The sequence below is a fragment of the Chroicocephalus ridibundus genome, chromosome 7 (assembly GCF_963924245.1).
Source record: "Chroicocephalus ridibundus chromosome 7, bChrRid1.1, whole genome shotgun sequence".
Taxonomy (NCBI): Eukaryota; Metazoa; Chordata; class Aves; order Charadriiformes; family Laridae; genus Chroicocephalus; species Chroicocephalus ridibundus.
The window spans coordinates 18,036,703-18,056,586 of record NC_086290.1 but is presented as its reverse complement, the minus strand read 5'-3'; the positions used below and the strand labels follow the sequence as shown (position 1 = coordinate 18,056,586).

Below are 19,884 nucleotides of genomic sequence, written 5' to 3'. Positions count from 1 at the left end.
TAGCTTTTGTACTAGCTGATAAAAGGAAAGGGGACAGAAAAGTGAAGGCAAGGGTTAGGATAGCGGGGGAAAGACAGGAATTCAGAAGGGGAATCTGAAGACTTCAGTGAGGATACATGAACCTGGATGCAATAATGAGCCTCGGGACCCTGTCCACCAGCAAAGTCCATGGTCGTTCTTTGAATATATCAGCCACACCTCTCTCGTGCCACATACCTCTGAGAAGGGGAGGGAATTCCCACAATCCTCTCTTTTCTGCGAAGAGAAAGCATATAGGAAGGTCCCAGGACAGTGAAACAGCTCCTCTGTCGCTTTTCTTTTTTCCCCCAGGTGTTGCAGATTTCTCCGGAGTCAGGGGTTGTGCAGCCCGGAGAGAGCATCCCTTGCTTCATCACCCTGCAACCTTCAGGGAGTGTTTCCTTCTACAGCATAGATCTGGTGTGTGAGGTGAGACCCAAGAGGTACCTGTGTATTACCATCACCTGCGCATGTCACTGCAGTTCCCAAATGGCTGGCCCCAGCAGTCAGCTGCCTGCTGCTTCCAGCTGAAGGAATCCTTCTTTGCTCCGTAATGCCAGCCAGCAATTCTTGTTACTGAAGATACTGAGCTTCATCTCTCCTGATGCTTAACGTGTCTCTCTGTCTGCGTGGCTCACTAGATGAGGTGTAATTTTGCAATGTGTGGCTTTGTGAGTTGAACCCAGCTACTAGAAGTCATGGTTTGAATGGGAGTAGCTTTCAGTGGGTGTCAGAGACTTAAATATCTGCAAAAATCAAATCTTGCTTCCTTAGTACTAGTCAGGGCACAGACCTGCAAGTAGTGTCCCTCTGGACACTTCCCAGGTGTCCTTTGGCAAGAGATTGTGTCTTCTCTCTATAAGTCGTATAATAGCACTGTTCTCTCCCCTTCCTGTCAGTGGAAGACATGAAAAGGGAGTGGGCTCTGTCTGGGACCTCCTGGAAGGGAGGAATGGGTGACAGGCATGGACTTGAACCATAAACTGTTATTTGCATCTCCTTTCTAGCCCTCCTCCCTCCAACCGTGGTTTACTTCATAGGTATACATCCAGGAGTCCCTGGTTCAGTACGAGAGGGACCTGCAGGAGTGGGAAAGGGAGAAGGAACGGCAGGCTGTGGAATTCACCATCACAGAGAAGGACCTTGGGACTAAGAAGAAGCCAAAGTCACCTACAGTGGTAAGTGCTGCCAGAACTTTACACCAGCTTAGCTCAGCTCAGAAAGAGCAGCCAGGTGTCATCAAGAAGCATTGTTTAAGAAAATCTAAGCAAGTTGATAAGAGGACATGAGGCTCTGTTCTACTCAAGATCTCATAGCTGGTCTGTGGACAGTGGAAAATGAGATCTTGGTTTCTAGCCAAGAACCCTCTTGCACGCTCTTTAACATTGAGAGAGGGAATAGCAGTAGGAAACTAGGAATTACAATTATTTTTCTGATCACCTTACAAGCTCTGAATTTGCAAACAATCATCTGAAATTTGGAAGTGTATGAGAAGCCTTAAGAAAAAAAAAAAAGAAACAACAAAACAGTGGCTGTGGAAACAGATGGTTGGATTTTTAACTATGAATAAACACTGGAGAGAAATGTGTAACACTGGAGAGAAATGTGTGTGAAGAATGGGAGGATGAGATCACTGACTCTCAGCTGGAGCAAAGTAAAACAAAATCCTGGAGTCTTGTTCTACTCCGTATCTTTCCTACACTGTGATTTCTCTTCCTTTTTTTCTTCTCCCCCCCACACCCCTTTTTAGAAGTCATCAGATTCTGCTGAGACAGAAAATCTCCCTGAATCCTCAGCTGTGATCAGGAAATACAAGGTAAGTCAGGACTGTCTCACCCATAGTAGAATCAAACTGACTGCTTTAGAAAAGATGCAGATGCTGGATATCACAGCGTGGGAGCCTGGACAGAGAGCACAGCAGGATTATTTGTAGCTTCAAGGATTTGGGAGACAGACTGTTTGGAGGAGCCAGAAGAATCAGACTGGCTGTGTCCTGTGTGCAGTAACTTTCCAGCTGAGGTGAATGGGAAGTGAAATTGGAACCAACGTATACCCGTGACTGGAAAAAAGAGGGAAAGCTTTTGAATAAGCAGAGATGATGTGCATAGGCAGGGCAGTCGGTACCTGGACTGGTTTCACACTGGGGCCAGAATGGGATGTATCCCATGATGGAAAGTGGCAGGACCCTGGCATGACGTGGTGCAGACTTTGCCCTGGCCGATAGAAGGGCTGTGCTCTGTGCCTCAGGAGAAGCTGCAGGCAGGAACTGCCTTTATTTAAGTGTGCAGAAAGCTTTAAAGCTCAATTTGTATGGTTCATCTCGGTTTCCCCTCAAGTTTGCCCAACTGTGTGCGCTGCTGGAAAAGACAGTTTTTCCAGCAGGGGTACGAAGTCCCAGTGAATGCTCTGCAGAACTGCCTGGGCCCAAAGGGAGAGCCACGCTGCGTCTACAGCCATCGGCAGCACGTGCTGTGGGAATGAGAGGGCTTGTGGACAACCAGTTAACCCAAGGTGTGGAAGGGTTAAGAGGAGCTGACATGAGGCTGGGCCTGAGCACATTGACGCAGGTAGGAGGCATAACTTGTTATCTCAGGACTGCCACCATAGTAAGGCTGTAGCAGTGCGCGTGGGACACTGCAGAGTGCCTCTGCGTGCCCTACACTGTCCTGTGTGAGGGTATCAGCTCAGGGCAGCTCTAGCTTGGACTGTCTGCCCTGTGCTGTTAGGTGTGATCAGTGATGCAGGTCGAGACATTCACTGGGATGAACATAAGGATTGTTGGGGAAAAGTAAAAAGTTTCTTTTAGTCCTCTAGGGTTTTGGCTCCTAGTGACAATTTGGAGCCTGTAATAACCTGCTGTGTCTGTGTCAGGAGCGGTGAAGGCCTCTGGCCTTATTCCCAGGGGCTGGACAACTATATCTCAAAGGTCACTGAAGTCCTGTGATGCCTGAGGGCTTCTTCAGAACTGGGTGGTGTCCTTCTGGCCCAGGCTCCTGGACTACTCCTGTCTTAAGAAACTTCCCCCAGACTGACTTCTGGTAATGCAACCCCAAACTGGCCCATGTAGTGTGGATGGAGTCAATTCCAGATTGCCGTCTGGGCTCAGAGGGCAATTTCCACATGCATTCCTGCACATCCCTTCTCCCACAGCCTTTCCAGTGTGCTCAGAAGAGCAGAGATGATCTCCCGGAGTTCCTCAGGGATGGATTGGAGTTCAGCAGCCCTGAGTGCCCTGGGGAGACCCTGAAGCCTTGCTGACACTCGGGGCTGTCACATTAGGCAGTGAGGGAATGGACCTGATTTCCAGTATGGCCACTCCTGCCTGATAGCGGTACTGCAGCGCCAAGATTATTTTGACGCTGTCTCCTGTCTGGGGTCTGGTGTCTCTGGCTGCTGTGCTTTCCAGTTCTCATGCCAGTGCTCACACCTACACCAGCCTACCTGTAGCCAGAGAAACAACCAACTACCTGCCATTTCTTTCTCTCCAACAGACATTACCCCCTATTAAAAACCACCCTATGCCCAATCAGCCAGCTGGGCACTTTCAGAGGAGGCTGCTGGTGGACAAAGAAGCCAGCCTGGTGTGGGTCAAACCAGAGCCTCCCAAGCCCATCCTCTTATACCTTGCTGTGACAGCCAGGTCCTACTCTACCGAGGACTTCCTCAGCAACTTCACCTCAGAATTCCCCAAATACTTCTTGTCCCGGTAAGACATCCAGCTTTTTGGATTGGCATCTTCATCTGAGCCAGGGCTGCCCATGCTGTGATATGCATTGTACTTAGACCTCTGCTCTGCTCCTCTCCAGTGCCTCAGTATTAGGCAAGAGGTGCCTCGCTTTCCCCAGCATTAGTTGACATGACCTGTTTCTCTCCCCACTTCAAATGGGAGATGCTGTCAGAGCTCAGTGCTCCTCTCTTATGACAGTGTCCCTGCTGCTGTCACAAATACAGCAGCTCCCACTCTCCGTTGGCCTGTAGTGCTGCTGCTCAGCCAGGGAAGTGCAGGTCTTTGGTAGTTCAGTTCAGTAGTGCTTCCACTGATGGAAAAACTCCTTCTTTCCCAGCCCCTTCAGCAACCAACCCTTGGAGAGCAAGTTTGTGCATGGGAGTAGGGATGGAGACAGGATGGACATGGACCCCAAATGGCTGTCTCTGGCTGCTGCTTCCAAACAGGAGTTGCAGATAGCGACTGATGTACTCACAGGTGTCATCAGGTGCGTGTCCCTTCACCCTCACCTCGTTTGGACCCCACATCCTCCAGGGAAGTGCATGCAGCGTGGCCAGCCCTCTGCTAATCCCAGAGGACTCTGTGCACTCCTGCTGCAACAGAATGGGGGATCCAGCTGCCAAAGGCTGCCCTGGAGACTGGGAGCTCAGGAGTCCTGGTGTGACAGTCAAAGGCAGGGTCCTACTCCCCACCTAGGGGCTGAGCCCATCTCTGCATAGTGAACAGTGTCACTGCCCAGGAACCAGGGCACCCTGCCTGCCATGATCTTGGGAACAGGCTGCATTTGGATTCACCTATTTTCTCTGTCACCTGCAGGAACGTAAAGAACCAGTGCTGGGGGGGTGAAGGTAGTTTTCTTAGCTCAAGCCAGCTTGCTGCCTCCCTTAGGCCCAGAAAGCAAGAAGGGACAGACTAAACATTGACATCAGTCAGGGTTTTCCTCTGATTTGTACTCTCTGGGTCTGTATTGGGACCAGTACTGTTCAATATCTTCATCGATGACAGAGACAGTGGGATCAAGTGCACTCTTGCAGACAACACTAAGCTGACTGGTGCAGTTGACATGCCTGAGGGACAGGATGCCATCCAGAGGGACCTGGACAGCCTTGAGAAATGGGCCTGTGTGAACCTCGTGAGGTTCAACAAGGCCAAGTACACTTGGGTTGAGGCAACCCCTGGTATCAACATTGGTTGGGGGATGAAGAAATTGAGAGTAGCCCTGTCAAGAAGGACTTGGGGATACTGGTGAATGAAAAGCTGGACATGAGCCAACAATGTGTGCTCGCAGTCTAGAAAGCCAACTGTATCCTGGGCTGCATCGAAAGAAGCGTGGCCAGCAGATCAAGGGAGGGGATTGTGCCCCTCTGCTCCACTCAGGTGAGACCCCTCCTGGAGTACTGCATACAGCTCTGGAGCCCTCAGTACAGGAAAGACATGGACCTGTTGAAGCGAGTCCAGAAGAGGGCCACCAAAATGATCATAGGGCTGGAGCACCTCTGCTATGAGGACAGGCTTAGAGAGTTGGGTTCGTTCAGCCTGGAGAAGGGAAGGCTCTGGGGAGACCTTATTGCAGCCTTTCAGTACTTAAAGGGGGCCTACAGGAGAGATGGGGACAAACTTTTTAGCAGGGCCTGTTGCGACAAGACAAGGGGTGATGGCTTTAAACTAAAAGATGGAAGATTTAGACTAGATATAAGGAAGACATTTTTTACTATGAGGGTGGTGAAGCACTGGCACAGGTTTCCCAGAGAGGTGGTAGATGTCCCATTCCTGGAAACATTCACGGTCAGGTTGGACGGGGCTCTGAGCAACCTGGTCTAGTTGAAGATGTCCCTCCTTGTTGCAGGGGAGGTTGAACTATATAACCTTTAAAGGTCCCTTCCAACCCAAACTATTCTATGATCCTCTGAGGTCATTACAGATATCTGATTTGGTGGGACTCATCCCTTATTTTCTTCCTCCCAGAGGCCTCTTGGAGAGCACCCAGTTCCACGACATAGTGAGAAGAAGCCTGGATGAGCCCATTCCATATTTCTCCCAGTTCTGGTGTGAAGAATCAGCAGAGCTCCAGGACGGGAGACAGTGGTCCACAGTTCCCTCCAGGGTCTCTGCTTCTCAAGATCTTTACCCTGAGAAAGATGGAGAGAGGAAAGAGATGAGGCAGGAAAACTCCCCCAGCAATGATTTGCTGGAATGTTCGGAGAAGATGAGTGAGATTTTGCACCACGAGCAGTTGAGGGTGCAGGAGATGATGAGAAGGTGAGAAAGAGCTGACATGTAAAAGAGCTGCACAGGCAGGAAAGCCATGGCAGCACACCACCTGGCCAGAAACCCATTTCTGCTTCTGCCTCATAGCATTTCTGGTGGGGTTTTCTGTGTGCTCCGGGTGGAAATTGATGCTAGCCCACCTAGCCACCCTCTCCTGAGCCTGACTTGTGAAGAGTGCAGGTTTGCTGTGTCTTGGGGCTGAGCCCTGGGCAGTGATGCTGGTGGTGAGTCAAGTCTGCTTTGTGCTCAGACACTCCTGGCTGTATGAGACGTTGGAGTGCAGTGGGTGCTTGCCTTACCTTTTATTTTTACTCCAGTATTTCATCACCTTCCATTTGCTGTGGCTACGCCCCTGCACACTGATACAGGCCATGAGCGTAAGCACAAATACTAACTACAGCACAGCTTGGAGGGAGAAATCAGTAAAACCGCAGTCACCCAGTTCTGTCTGAGGTCAGGGCCTGACGGCAGCTGGTGGCAGTTCTGGGAGAAGGGTCAGCACCCCATTGCTCAAGCCGTTGGTTCATTGGCCCCAGTGTGTAGGAAACAGTGTGTGCTCCACTGCTGTGTCTGATGTGTCCTGGGAGGAGTCACAGCAAGCAGCCTGCCTTATCTGCTTTCTGATAGCTGTCCTCTGCTTGTACTTTTGTCCCTCCAGGCAGCCGGCCTTTGGGACCCTGGTGGTGCAGGTCCTGGAAAACACGCTGCAGAACATCCTGATCGAAGCCAGCCGCGGGGAGGTGGTGCTGACAGCCCGGCCCAGGGTCATTGCTCTACCCCCCAGCCCTTCCCGAAGGTAGCAGAGTGTATCTGTGCTGTGGCAGGGGACAGGACCTGTCCTTAATATCTCAGGCTGAAGCACAGCCCATTTTCTAGACGACGTGGATTAGCTGGATCACTGCCTATCACTGCCAAGGCTGCCTGTGCAAAAGGGGGAATCCACCCCCAAAGCCTCTGTCCCTTCTTGGCTTGTCCTGAGCCACAGAGTAGAGGTGGTAAAGCTACAGCCTTTCTGTGGACCCGAGACCGTCAGGCAGCTCTGGGGCAGGGCCCTGTGATTGAATGGCTGGCAGATGGGGCTGGCCTGAAGCCCTGGAGGGTGTCTTGGGAAAAGGGGTCCAGAAGCAGGCAACACAGTCCCTGATAACAGAAAGGGGGCAAAGCTTTTATGGGCCATGATGGTGGGTGTGGGACCTAGTTAGGTTGAGGGAATCGCCACTGGTGGGGAGGCGGATTTGGAGCTGAGAGCAAAGCATGCGGATTTGCCCCAGCTTGGGGAGAAGTGCAGGGAGATAGGATTAGGGAGGATAGGAGAGAGTTCTTGGATGGAGACATCATCTCCAGAGCTATCTTGTCTAGATCGACAATAGGTGTTCCCTGTGATCCCTCAGGGAGGAATGATTCCCTGGGGGGAGGTGGCAGCAGGCTGCACTCTCCCCACCCCAAATGCAATCTCTTCCTCTTCAGAATTGCCAATCCAGCATCACCACCCTCAAGAGCATAGCTGCTGGGTACTGTGCTGCTTGAGTTCTTCAAGCACATCAACTGACTCCACTCTTCACCCTGTCCTGTGATGGCCAGAGCAACCCTGATCTTCCCACACCATGACCTGAGCTCAGCATGCTGTCTGCCTCTGAGGAGGTACATCCTATTTGTGTCCTCAGCTCCATTTTGAATCCTCTGGCAACTCCACAGCAGAGTTCATGAGATCTCTCCTCTCTGTGGCTGGCCACATCATCGGAGAAGAGCCTCCCTGCGCAACAGGGAACATGTGGACAACCTCTGTGACTGTTCCCACTGCCCCCAGTCTGTACCAGCTGGGAGAGGAGTGGAATGTGCTTTGAAATGTAGCTAAAGAAGGACTAACAGCTGGGCATTGAGGTGCTGAGCCCCTGCTAACATTGGTAGGGGACAGAGTCCTTCTCCCTTCCTTGCTCTGATGGTGGCTGCAGCACCGTCTAGCACACTTGACAGCCTAATAAAAGGAGTTTGGCCTCTGGGCACACGGACACCGGCATGTAACGTATGTAATCTATGTATCTGGGTTTGGGAGCACCCTGGAGGAGCTCTCCCCTTTGCAAACTGCAAGGCTGTCACCTGGGGAAGGGGATGTCTAGGGCTCGGGCAGGCTGCGGAAGGGTGTCTCTGTGAAGGAGCGGGGGTTGTCACAGCCGGGAGGTGGCAGTGTTAGTTGTGAGAAACGGCAGGTGCCAGCGCGGAGCCGCCTGCTCCCTGGCAGAGGCTGCGGGCCAGGCAGCGGGGCTGGGCTTGCAGCATATCCCCTCTTCTGCTACGGTCTCTCCTATGCGGGGCTCACCCAGCCACCCTGTTCTGGTGGGGGTGCAGCTGGTGGCCCCCTCCAAACCCTCCTGCCTGTGTTCCCAGTGCTAGCACCCAGCCAACACTGGAGCTGCACCTTCTCCCCTTGCAGCCCAAGAGAAGACCATGCACAAGGACCTGTGGGGGGCTTTTGCCCTGCTGAGCAGAGGGCTGGTACCTGCTGTGCCCGGGGGTGCTGCAGCTCTCCCAGCGCCGCCCCAGTGCTCCCCTCTGTGCAGGAGCCCTGCGTGCGTAACTGTTACTAAGCCCCAGGGCTGAGCTGTTCCTGTTGTCTGAGATACAGCAAGGCACTGCCAGCTCCTGAGCTCAGCCTGTGCCCCTGGATCCTTCTCAGAAGTGCAGACCCTCTCCTCCGTTCTCAGCTCTCTGGGTGCCAGGTGTCCGATGTCACAGCAGCTTTTCTGTCTTCTTCTGGGCTTTGGCTGAGGCTGAACAGGTGATGGGGTACCACCTCCTTCCTACCCAGCTCAAGGCAGCATCGCGGCAGCTCAGCCTACTTGGGGTGACTCTGCCTGGTCCCGACTCCTCACTAGGATTTGCTCACTACAAATGCTCTGTAGTCCTGTGACAGGCTTCCCAAAGGGGTAACACAGACAGCGACAAGAGCCTTGCCCTTGTCCTAAAGCAGTTTGAATCTATCTGCCTGCAGGAACGCAAGAGCAGCCTGCAGCAGTGCAGATAGGGTCAGTGAGTCTGTCCATCCTCAGACCTGCTCCATGATCTGATGCTCTCTGGACTGCATCACCATTAACTCCTCTGCCTTGTGGGACAGATGGGTCAACGTGGGCAACGCTGGGTGTTGGTCAGGTGTAATACCCAAGAGCAAATAGATGGAGCCTGAGTGCAGACACATGTGAAGGGAATGATTTTTTTTTGTCATTAAAGCACCTGTCCTCTGTCGTGGTTTGGGCTGGACTGGTCCAATGAAACAACCAACACTCCCCACGCTCCTGTGCTGAACACAGACTGGACCTGGAAGAAGCGGAACTCACGCTGTTCTTGCCTGTTGGAGCACTGTCAGTCGTAAACTCATTTCTCTCATTAGCATCTCTCTAGTGGGGGAGAGCCCTGAGGCAGTGCCTTCTGCATCAGGTGAGTCAGGGAACAAGAAGTTTGAGACCTACCTACACATCTCAGAGAGTAATCTTTCTTCTCCCAGCTCTCTGCAGGGGGTGTGAGATGGTGGTGTGTCACCTCTCTTCTAGGTCCCCTCTGGTGCCTGTCGACCAGAACAGCTCAGCATGCACTAAGCGAAGCCATTAGCAGCCGTCACACACTTTTCCTCTTTTATCTTCATCCTAAATTTAAAATACACCAGGGACAGCCCCTTTCCTGGGTTGGGGAAATTCCTGCTTCCTCTTTGCAAGCTGGGAACTAGTTTAGCTCCCAGAGGAGGGGAGAAGCCCTGTCTCTGCTAACCGCATTTGGATCTCAGGCAGAAGGAAGTCTGAGCTTGTCGTACTGGTTTCCAGGGCTGGATTTGGCCCCTGCCACACCACCAGCCACGTTTCTAACGCACATCTCTCTAATGGAGATATCGTAGATATGGGTCCTGCTCCTTCCCACTGGTGTTTGGAATGGGGTGATGTTCCCATGGGGCTGGGGCTGGTGGCCAGGCTGGCCAAAACGGGCTGCCAGCAGGTATATGACCAGAGTGACGATGGCGAAGCGTGAACTTGGCAAGCTAACGGGGCTCCCCTCCTCCTTGTGCTAGTTATCAGGAGTGCTCAGTCATCAGGCAGTTAATGCAACGCACAACAGGCCTTTTCTTCTTGGCTGTTAGTCCTGGCTCCTAGGGAGGGGTGAAATGGCCTTGGGGCAGGTGGGCAACAGAAGCTATCCTGAATCCCATTAAAACATTTAACACCTGCTGAATCGTGCCATTGTCTGGGAGATAAAGGCAAGGGAACAAAGCTGCTCTTGGTCTTCCCTGCCAGAGTGTCTGCAAGGCTCTGCTGTCCGGTCGCAGCTAGGGAGCCTGAATCCCCTGCGAAGACCCGCTTGGCATGGCTCCATGTCCATGTGGGGAAGGTGGCAGTGCTAGGGGACAGTCCCCTGAACACCCTGCTGCAGGTGTACACAGCCCCTGGTTGGAATCAGCCCCTTTTCCCCCCATACTGAGTATTAGGTAGGAACCTGGAAAGGTCCTGCCCCAACTAGCCTGCAGTGTCTGCGCAGGCAGGGCAAAGTCTGGAGAACAAAAACATGAAGGCGATCCTCCCGAAACCCTTGGCAGAGCTAGGCAGAGACCCTTCACCCCTGGCATCCCATGTCTGAGACACCAGGCTTCACTGGCTCAGCTGTGTTGCTTTGGTATTTGGGAATGGGAACTTTCTAGTCCATGCTCAGGTGAGGCCAGGACGCAATGGTGGCTCCCTGGACAGGAGAGGTGCTCCAATGTGGGCTGGTCGGTCTTCATGGGACAGTGAGGCAGCACAAGCCCTTGGCTGCTGCGAGAGGAGGCTGAGGCTGCCTGTGCCAGGGCCAGCCATGTTGAGTGCATGGGCAGGAGCTTGGTCCCAATGCTGCCAGTCTGCCACGGAAGAGCACACACCAGTAGATGCTGCCTTGGAGACGCCAGGGCAGGTGGAAGGTGTTCTCCAAGATAGCTGTCTGGCGCAGGGCTCTCTGCAAGCTCAAGGGACCCACTTTTCTCCCATTTTCCTTAGGGCAGCCCTGCAAGGGCAGTCTTTGCTGTTATTTGGTGCACGGTGGGGCCCTGGGAGAGAGGTTGGGGCGAGAGGGCATTTCTGACAGAGCACATAGCACTGCCCTGGAGATGTCTGCTGGAGCCACAGCAGCAACAGTGTGGTGTTTTTTGGGGGGGTTCTGGCTTCTCCAGGAAGGGGGAGCACAGCCGGGCAGCCAAGGCCAGGAGCTGCTGCTCCGCTCTGCCAGTGTGTGGCCCAGCAGGGAGAGGCAAGAGTCCTGCCCAGCACGTTGTCCACACTGGGAAAAGGAGAAGTGGGCAAGCCTAAGCATCAGGGCCTGTATAGCGCCAAAAGGAGAGAGGACTTCACATTTCCTCTTAGCACCGCAAACCAAGGCAGCGGCGGTTCTGCATTTCCTTTGCTGGCAAAACTACCAGAAAGGAGGATCAGGGCGACCAAGGCCAGCAGGTTGGCATCGCTCCAGCCCCTCTCCATGCCAGGCTCTGCTGGGCTGGGAGCCTGCAGGACCCCAGCCCCAGAGGCAGCAGCAGGCAGGAGGGATGGAGCATCCTGACTTTGAGAGGGACAAGTCCCCAAGGAAGAAGAGCTGGATGGCAGTGGCTGATAAGGATTTGCAACTATCCACTTATATTTGGGAATCCATTTACTGCAAGCTGCAGGCGCACTCCAGCTCTGGAAAGAGCAATGGTGGCAGTTTCTAAAGCACACCCAGGACCAGGATACCGCAGGTGTCCGCCATGGGGGTTAAAGAAGCGTTACCCACTTCCCCACCCGCAAACACACCCATCTACACAAACAAACACGCCAGTGCACTTGCACAAAGGAGCTTCTCCTGCCACCACAGCTGCACTTCATGCTCTGTTATCCAGGGAGCTGCGGGTGCCAGAGTAACCCAGAGAGATAGCCCAGCTCCTGCTGGCTCCGGCTGAGATCAGCTGAGGACTGTCGGGGCTCAGCAACGTGGCTGGGTGCTGCAGGAGAGCGGATGAACAACTTCTGGCCCACACGGGCTCTGGACGCTGCTCTCAGAGCCAGCATGGGGATGACTGCACAGGTGACACCACTGGGCAGTGGCACAGCCTGGATGCGGGAGAGTGGTGTGACTCTGGGATGCAGTGACCCCACGGGAAGGCATGTGCACATGGAGCGAAACACATCCTGTTCCTGCGGCTGCGTTAGGAGAGCTGGCTCCTGGCCCGCGCGGCCGTGCTGGAAACGCTCCCAAAGAGAGCCAGCAGAGGTGGTTTTGTCGAGCTCTGCTTTGCTGCCCGGGCTCAGAGGTCTGTGGGCTCCTCTACATGAAGCGTCCATCGCCCTGGTGTGCCCAAGGGGTCCTCAGCATGAGCTGGGGGGGTTGGCGTAGGGGCAAAGCAGTCCTTGCCATCAACCGGCACCCAGTGTCAGGCTGCTTGGGGTTTTTCTTTCCATCCCTGGGAGCTTACTGCTCCCTCACCTTTCAGCAGCCCAAAGCCTCGCAAGCAAGCAGCCCCCACCCCAGAGCTGCCCAGGTCAGGTACCCCCACACCTGCCTCCCCCAGCCCCCGCTCTCCCCTCAATCCTGGCTGCAAAGTGAGCCAGGCAGGTGGGTGGAAAAGTGACAGCTGGTGTTGTTCCAGTGCAGGTTAATGAATGTCTCCTCCTTTCCCCCCCCCCACCCCCGCCCCCAACCTCCTCCTCCCCACCACCCGACCCAGCACCCAGGCTCCTGGCTCCTATCAGCCCATCAGGCTCCCATTAACAAAGGCAGCCCTGGAGAGTTTGCATAGAGACCTGCTCTGCCTCTAATCTAGGTGGGCTAATCGCCTCCCTTGCCCAGCCTGCCTTCCCTGGGTCAATATTTGCTCTGAGCAAACACAGAGCCGTGACAGGTGTGCTGGGGAGAAGGCTCGCCGCCGCCAGCCCAGCCCTCTCGCCTGTCTCTGCTCAGTCACATCTCTCCGGCCCCCCGAATCACCGGCCAGCCAGCGCTATTTTTATCAGGGCTATAAAAGCCCCATCCAGCCGGCGTCACCCTCATTTTCTGCTCGTGAGCCGGCGGGGGAAGGCGAAGCCGCTCACCTGCCAGCTGCCAGCGTGTCACCGGAGCCAGGTGAGCTGCTGCAGCCCGGCACACCTGGGCTGGGGTCCTGCCTGCCCGGCTGGAAGCAAGGTGCTGGGCATGGGGGACACCCCAGGGGCTCCCTCTGGACAAACATTGGGATCCTGGTAGCATCCCCAAACTCCCAGGAGGGAAGGGGATGGGCTCGGGGGACACTGTCCCGGCTGTTCCTTTCCCTTAGCTCTTCCCTTCTCTCTCACCTGTATTTTCCAGTCCTTTCTGTTCCCCTCCCTTCCTCCATTTAGTTTCTTCCTTCCTTCTTTCTTTCTTTCCCGGTTTTTCCACTCTCCCTCCCCACCCCGCTGTGCCAGTTTAACCTGCCCCTGCTCTGTTTGGCTTTCCCAGGCAGCAGGTGTCAAGCATCCAACCTTCCGGACTTTACCCCCTGGAGGAGCTGGTTTGGAGCAGCAAGTGCAGCAAGGACACCAGCTCCCAGCCTGGAGGGACCTGGCTCGGGAGCAAGGATGGGGAAGAAGCTGCCGGCAGCCCACGGCAGAGCAACCCCTCCAGCCCACGCCATCCAAGCCCGGAGCAACTCTGCACTTGCCTGGCGTCGAGCCCCACGTGCAAGACCTGACCTGAACGTTTTGTTCGTTCGGCTCGCGTTAGGCAGGTCCAGCCCGTCTGCAAGCGGTGCTGCGTATCCCCGCGACCCGCAGCCCGCCTCGGGAGCGCGCACGCTGGCTTGCAACTCCTGCGGGACACACAGCCTGGTCTGGCAGCATACACGCCGGGACCAACGTACGGCCCCATGCATGGGGCTGCACAAGGGACACGCGTCCAACGCGCAACCTTCACCCAAACACATGTGCGCGGCACAGGCGTGAAGCTGTGCACACGTGGTACAATCCGCACGCAGCGCCGTGGGACCTGCACACGCACGGGACATGGGACACGGGACCCGCGTGGCATCGCTACACGCGGCATTTCTGACACTTCAGCTTTGCAGGCTGTGACGTGCAGGACCCGTGCCCATGTGCCCATGGCATGACGGGCACATGTAACATGCTAGGCACACGCATCCCACCCGCCCATTGCTGCTGGGAAAGGGCAGCCTGGCCCCTGCACCCCGGCAGCGCTGCCGAGATGTGGCAGGCGTGGGGAGCCCTGGCAGCGCCACCCTGCCCTGGCACAGCACCGGCCCAGGGTGGAGCTCGCCGGGCTCTGCCAGATGCCCAGGTAGGTCTCAACGGTCTGCTGGCACCAAGGGAAGCTTTAGCTGCTGACACAGCGCAGGCAGCAGGGAAGGGAAGGCAGGAGCAGGCAAGGGGGGAGCAGGGCAGAGGATGCGGGGGGGGTGTTGCATCCTTTCCCGCACACCTCTGCCCAGGTTCTCTCCCAGGAGCTGCACATCCCAGCCCTTCCAGGGTCTGTCTCCCTGGGGAGGTGTTGCCTGCTGCTCTCCCTCACCTTGTGGGCTGGGTACCGGCTCCTGCTGCTGTCAGTCCCTCTGCCTAAGCATGTGGGAGGGTATGGGGGGGTGGATCTGGCAGGCTGAGGGGGTCTCTTCCAGGACAGCCCCACTCCTGAAGCACAGTGCAGCGCTTGATCTGGACTCCTGTCCCATCCCACGTCCTATCCTGTCCACATCCTGGCCAGCACAGTGACATTCAGAGCCCAGGGTGGCTCCTAGCCCCATGGAGACAGCAGGGAGTCACAGAGACCTAGGAGATGGGACAGCAGTGGACCCGCTTTCCTCCCACCCCAGGATGTTCTCTGGGGGGTGTAAAATGCCCCATCCCTCCCTGCCTGGCCATGTCTGCAATTTCCCTGACAGCCCCAAGCACGCTTCTGCCCTGCCCGAGGGATGCTTCTCCCAGGCTCTCCCCAGCAGGAACAGGCGCTTCTCTTTAGCACAGGATCCAGCTCCAGCCCTGCTGTGCTCAGGGATGCTCTGAGTTTACAGGTGGGTCCTGAGCCCTTACAATCGGAGTCACAGAATGGTTTGGGTTGCAAGGGACCTTAAAGATCATGTGGTTCCAACCCCACTTCCTTCAGCCTCTCCACAAATGCCGCCAAGGCTGAGCCCAGCCCCGCAGTGTGGATGGAGCAGAGGCTGGAGGCGAAGGAGCCCAGGAGTGTGCCAAGGGACAGGATGATTCCTGCTGCTTTCCCTCATCCCCATCTGATCCACGCACAGGACAAGACTCACCAAGGCTCCCTGGAGCAGGAGAGCACTGCTCCCTCCCTGGAGCAACCCTGCAAGGGATGGAGATAAGGCACCTCCTGGGCTCCCTGTCTGGGCAGATGCTCGGAAAGTTTCCAACAGGTGGTGTGGGACAGCACCAAAATCAAAGAGCATCTCCAGGGGTGCCGAGCTCCCCCTGTCTCTCCAGAGCCGAGTGTTTGTCCTAGCCTGGGAACAGCCACCACACAGTGGGGTGACTGGTCATCACAGTGACCACGTCTCCAGGGTCTGTCTCCTGCCATTAAGCCTGGCAAAGTTGAAAAGCCGAGAAAGCACAACACACGCCCTGACACACACAAACCCCCTGCAGCCGCCCCGCTCAGGCTGGGATCAAACGGAGTACGATTAATTACACTGAGCAAAGCCAGACCCTGCTGCCTGCGGTGCTTCAGCCGCCGCACGTGCGTCCCCACGGGGGCAGAGCCCGGCGGAGATGGTATCTGGCAGAGCAGGACTGTGGAGATGCTGCCTGGCCACCTGGCTCTCCCTCGGTGACTCCATGCACCGCTGGGCTGCCTTGTGCCCTGGCACAACCCTGCACCCCATGGGACCCGTGTTGCACCCTGTACATGGCACTGATGCTCCAGAAAAGCATTTTTTGGTTTTTCAGAGTATCTGGGCAGCAGTCGGTGAGCCAGACCCTGTGCTGGCACTGGCAGCAGGTCGGCGCTCAGAGTGTGTATCCCCAGCAGGACAAGGGGACACCCACAAGTGGCAGCACTAGAAATTGCTCCCCCTGCATCTTCCCAGTCTGCTCTCCATGTCCCAGCTCTTCCAGCCCAATGGCAATGGGAAGCCGGGACGCCCTTCAAAGCTGGGGGTGGCCCCGGGAAGCCACGTTACCCTATGGGCTGTGTTGCCCGGGGAATGTCCCTTTGGCAGGTTAGCACCCCAGGGTGAGCTGACCCCTGCGCTGGGCACAGCTGGGGACCTTAAACACCCACGTCGCCCACGTCAGAGCTGGCAGCGGTGACAAGGGCTGTGCCAGGCTGGCAGGGGACGAGGCGCAGGGGGGATGCCACTGCCTGTGCTGTGCAGTGCTGTCCCCCCTCACCCTGCATGGCCATTTGCATGGCGCTGGGGACCTGGGGACCTGGGCTGGGGATTTGCATGGTGCAGCTCTGCACGGGGAGGATTTGCATGGGGAGGGCGGGGGGCAGGAGGAGCGCTGAGGAGACGCGAGTGCCCGTGTCTGCATTTGCGTAGAGGTGTAGTCGCGTACGGGTGTGTGTGTGCATATATGTGTGTGTGTGTGTGCGTTTACCTATATGTGTTTATGTGTGTGCCTGCGCGTGTGCGCGCTCCTGCTGAGCTAAACGTGTGCGCTGGCCGTGCCCCTGCCACGCGTGCTGCTCCATGTCCTGGGGGGGGGTGGTGCGTGCACCGTAGGGAGGTGAGGGTGTGAGCAGCGGTGTGCACCGCCGGTGGCTGCCCGCCGGGGTGTTGCCTGCGGGCTGTGCGTCCTGCCCGGCCCGGATGGGGTGCACCATCCATGGGAAGGCACCGTTTCGCCGCAGGAGGTGGCAGAGGCGGATGGCTGCCCTCCGCACCCCAGCACCCCGGGGGGGATCAGGGCCGGGAGATGCTGCTGCACGCAGGGCTGCGTGGGCACCCCAAGGTGGTGTGGGCACCCCAAGGTGGTGTGGACACCCCAAGCCCCCACCTTTCCCCCACCCAGCTGATTCACCATGGCTCTGTCGTGCCTGGAGGAGATTGCCTGGGCTGAGCTGGAGCTCCCTGCCCCAGGAAGGTCACTCTGCCCCAGCACTGCTGTGGGTACCCAGCCGGTTTGACCCCCGTCTGGGCTAAGGAGGCTGAGGCTACTTGTGTCCCTGGGGCTGGGCTAATGTTGGAGGTCGGGGTGCTGCTGACCGCCCTCGATTCTCTCCAGCCCCCCCAACCAGCTCCTGGCCAAGGCAAGAACGAGGGCAGGGAGCACAGGGGACTGTCCCGGCTCTGCTGGGGTCCTGCACTCCCCATGGTCGGGGTATAGATTCAGATACCATTCCCAGACAATGGGTTCATCCCACACATCTCCCCCTCCCAACTCAAGTCCATGGGGATAAGCAGACTTTGGCCCAAGTGGCTCCAGGACAAGCTTATTGCTCTTTGGCAGGCAGGGTGGAGGGAAGGAGTGGATTCCAGGCACGGAGCTGCATCATGCCACAGTCAAACAACAGGCAGCTCTGCCCACCCCCAGCCCGTTCCTGGCCATGGGGAACATCGGGCACAAGGTGGGTCCCCGCCTGGCTTCCCCCTTCCCTGTATCCACAGGCCATAAGGGTGAGGGGACGGGTTTTTCCATTGCCTCAGGAAAGGGCTCTGGACCTAAGGGGATAAGGGGGGGCCCTGCTGAAAGTCTCAAGGTGCTGGGGGGAAAACCCCAGGGCTTGCACCAGTCCTGAATCTTGTAGGGCTTCAGCCCCATCCTCCCATGGGGCCTCCAGGGAAGGGGTGAGCAATGGGGGTCCTCTCTCCCAGGCCAGCTGGTGGCACCGGGGAGCGTGTGGGCAGCCTGCCCAGGGGATGGACATTGAGCAGGATGCCAGGGCAGCTGCTTGTGGTCCAGTTGTTGCCGGCTTCAGGAGCCCTGAGGCAGGATGTTCTGTTCCGGCCCCAGCGGCTGGCTCGGCCCCCACCTGCGCTGCCTCCTTGGAGCTGCTGGAGGAGGGGAGCTGCCGCTGCCAGGCTTTTCATCTGCCTCCTGGACAAGCGTCACCCTGGCTCGGGGCGCCTGGCGCTACAGATGTTGCCGACAGGGGAGTGGAAGAGCACCGGGGTGGAGTGGGACCTTGGCCAGGCGCTGGTTGAGCTGGCATCCCCCGGCTATGGGGGCTGAGGGAGCTGGGGAGGGGAGGTCCAAGGACCACCCCACCTTCCCCAGCACTGTCCTTTCACCCTGCACCCCCATAGCAACACCCCGGGTGCTACAGGTAAGGCTGGGACCTGGGAAGCTGTGCTCATCCCATGATGCCCCTCCAAATATGAGATGAAGCACTGGAAGAGGTGCACCTGCAACTGAATCCAGGGTGGGCTGGGTGCAGGGTGGGACATGCTCCCCCTGTCTCCATCACCGCTCCCCTGGGACTGGTCCGTGCTGGGCACTGTGTGGGGACAGGCATGTTTCTCCAGGACACAGTAGCTATGGGGTGCCCTGGGGGTGCCAGGCCGGGGTCTTCTCGGGTAACAGGCAGGAGGTCGCAGTTGCTGGCACCAGCGGGCTCCATTTCAGGTCAGAATTTGGACCCGAGGACCAGATACCATCTCCTCTGCCCCAGTGCCTGGCATCCCCATCTGGGTAGGGTATGACGGATGGGGGACATACCAGAGGCTGTGAGGACCTGCCACCCTGGCACCCCTTTCAGAGCAGCCCATCTGGATTTTGTCCTGCCGTCAGTCCCACGCAACGGCTGGGCCAGCCTGGGGACACATCAGTTGCCACCTGCTCACACCCAGGCTGTAATCCACAGGCAGGAGTTGAGCAGCTGGTGAAGCCTCCCTGACCTTCAGGTGGGATTAGTCCCCATGGGAACAGTGGGGAGCAGGCAGGTGAGGCCACAACTCCCCCAGCATCTCCTGGGGACCGAGCAAGGCTGGCAGAGCCGAGGGACTGAACAAGCCCCCATGCTGGGGGCAGCCCGCCGCCAGGGCCAGGCAGGGACCAGGCAGGAGAGGTCCTGGACGGGTGGCAGGGGTTGAACATGTGTCCCCTGGGAGTATCCTTGTCTTTGCGGCTCTTTGCGGGTGCATCTCTGGAGCTGTGGGTGCCATGGGGCAGCGTGAGCACTCACGGTTCTGCAGGGAGGGCGTGAGAAGGGTGCCCAGGGGTGGCCAGGGTGCCGGTGGGGTCAGCGGGTGGGCAGGTCTGGAGGGCAGGTCCCAGCAGGGGTACTGGTGTCTGGCTGAGGGCCACGGGTGCGTGGGGGGAGCGGAGGCTGGTGCTGTGGGTGTGCTGTGTAAAAAAACACCTCAGCAGGATGTTTGCAAGACCCGGCTGTGAGCGGGCACACGTGGGTACCCCTTGCACTGCAGGTGGCTGTGGTCTCCACCGTGTCCCTGCCCTTCTCCGGTCATTGGAAACGGTACCCAGAGACCAGTCAGCATCTCGGTCCCCATGGGGGACCTGTCCTGTCCCCATGGGCATCCCCTGTCCCTGTGGGGGCTCCTGTCCCACTGCCTGCTCACCGCGGGGACTCATCCTGCCATGGCTGCAGCAGGGGCTGGGGCAGGTACCCGCCGAGCTCTGCCTCGGGGAGAGCCCCAGTGCCTGGGACCTCTCCATCGCCTCCAGGCACGGAGCGGCTGGCAGCCCCCAGCGTGCGCGTGTGCCTGTGTGGGAGCTAATCCCGGCAACATCTGCCAGGCTGTTTGCGATGCCGGGAGTTTCCGGCTGCGTGGAGGGGACGGCCGGGTGCGCGGGGGACACGTGTGTGCGGGGCGGCTGGCGTGTGCCGGGGCTCCCTGTGCAAGGCAGCACCTGTGCAAGGAGGCTTCTGCGGCCGGTGTGTGCCTGCACACGTGTGTCCTCTGCGGCTAGTGAGGCCCCGGGAGGGGACAAGTGGCACTGGGGACT

The 19,884-nt window shown here is 57.3% G+C and overlaps 1 protein-coding gene across 2 annotated transcripts in view; it reads left to right on the top strand.

The window, feature by feature from the left end:
- CFAP65 (cilia and flagella associated protein 65) overlaps positions 1–7,995 on the top strand; it is a 33,486-nt gene extending 25,491 nt beyond the window's left edge. For both annotated transcript variants that reach the window (XM_063342145.1, XM_063342146.1), the window contains 8 exons: positions 331–447; positions 1,059–1,196; positions 1,769–1,834; positions 3,510–3,724; positions 4,083–4,232; positions 5,711–6,004; positions 6,672–6,809; positions 7,481–7,995. In XM_063342145.1, the coding sequence (XP_063198215.1) occupies positions 331–447; positions 1,059–1,196; positions 1,769–1,834; positions 3,510–3,724; positions 4,083–4,232; positions 5,711–6,004; positions 6,672–6,809; positions 7,481–7,517 (1,155 nt within the window). In that variant the 3' untranslated portion in view covers positions 7,518–7,995. The remainder of the gene's footprint in view (positions 1–330; positions 448–1,058; positions 1,197–1,768; positions 1,835–3,509; positions 3,725–4,082; positions 4,233–5,710; positions 6,005–6,671; positions 6,810–7,480) is intronic.
- The last annotated feature ends 11,889 nt before the right edge of the window (positions 7,996–19,884 follow it).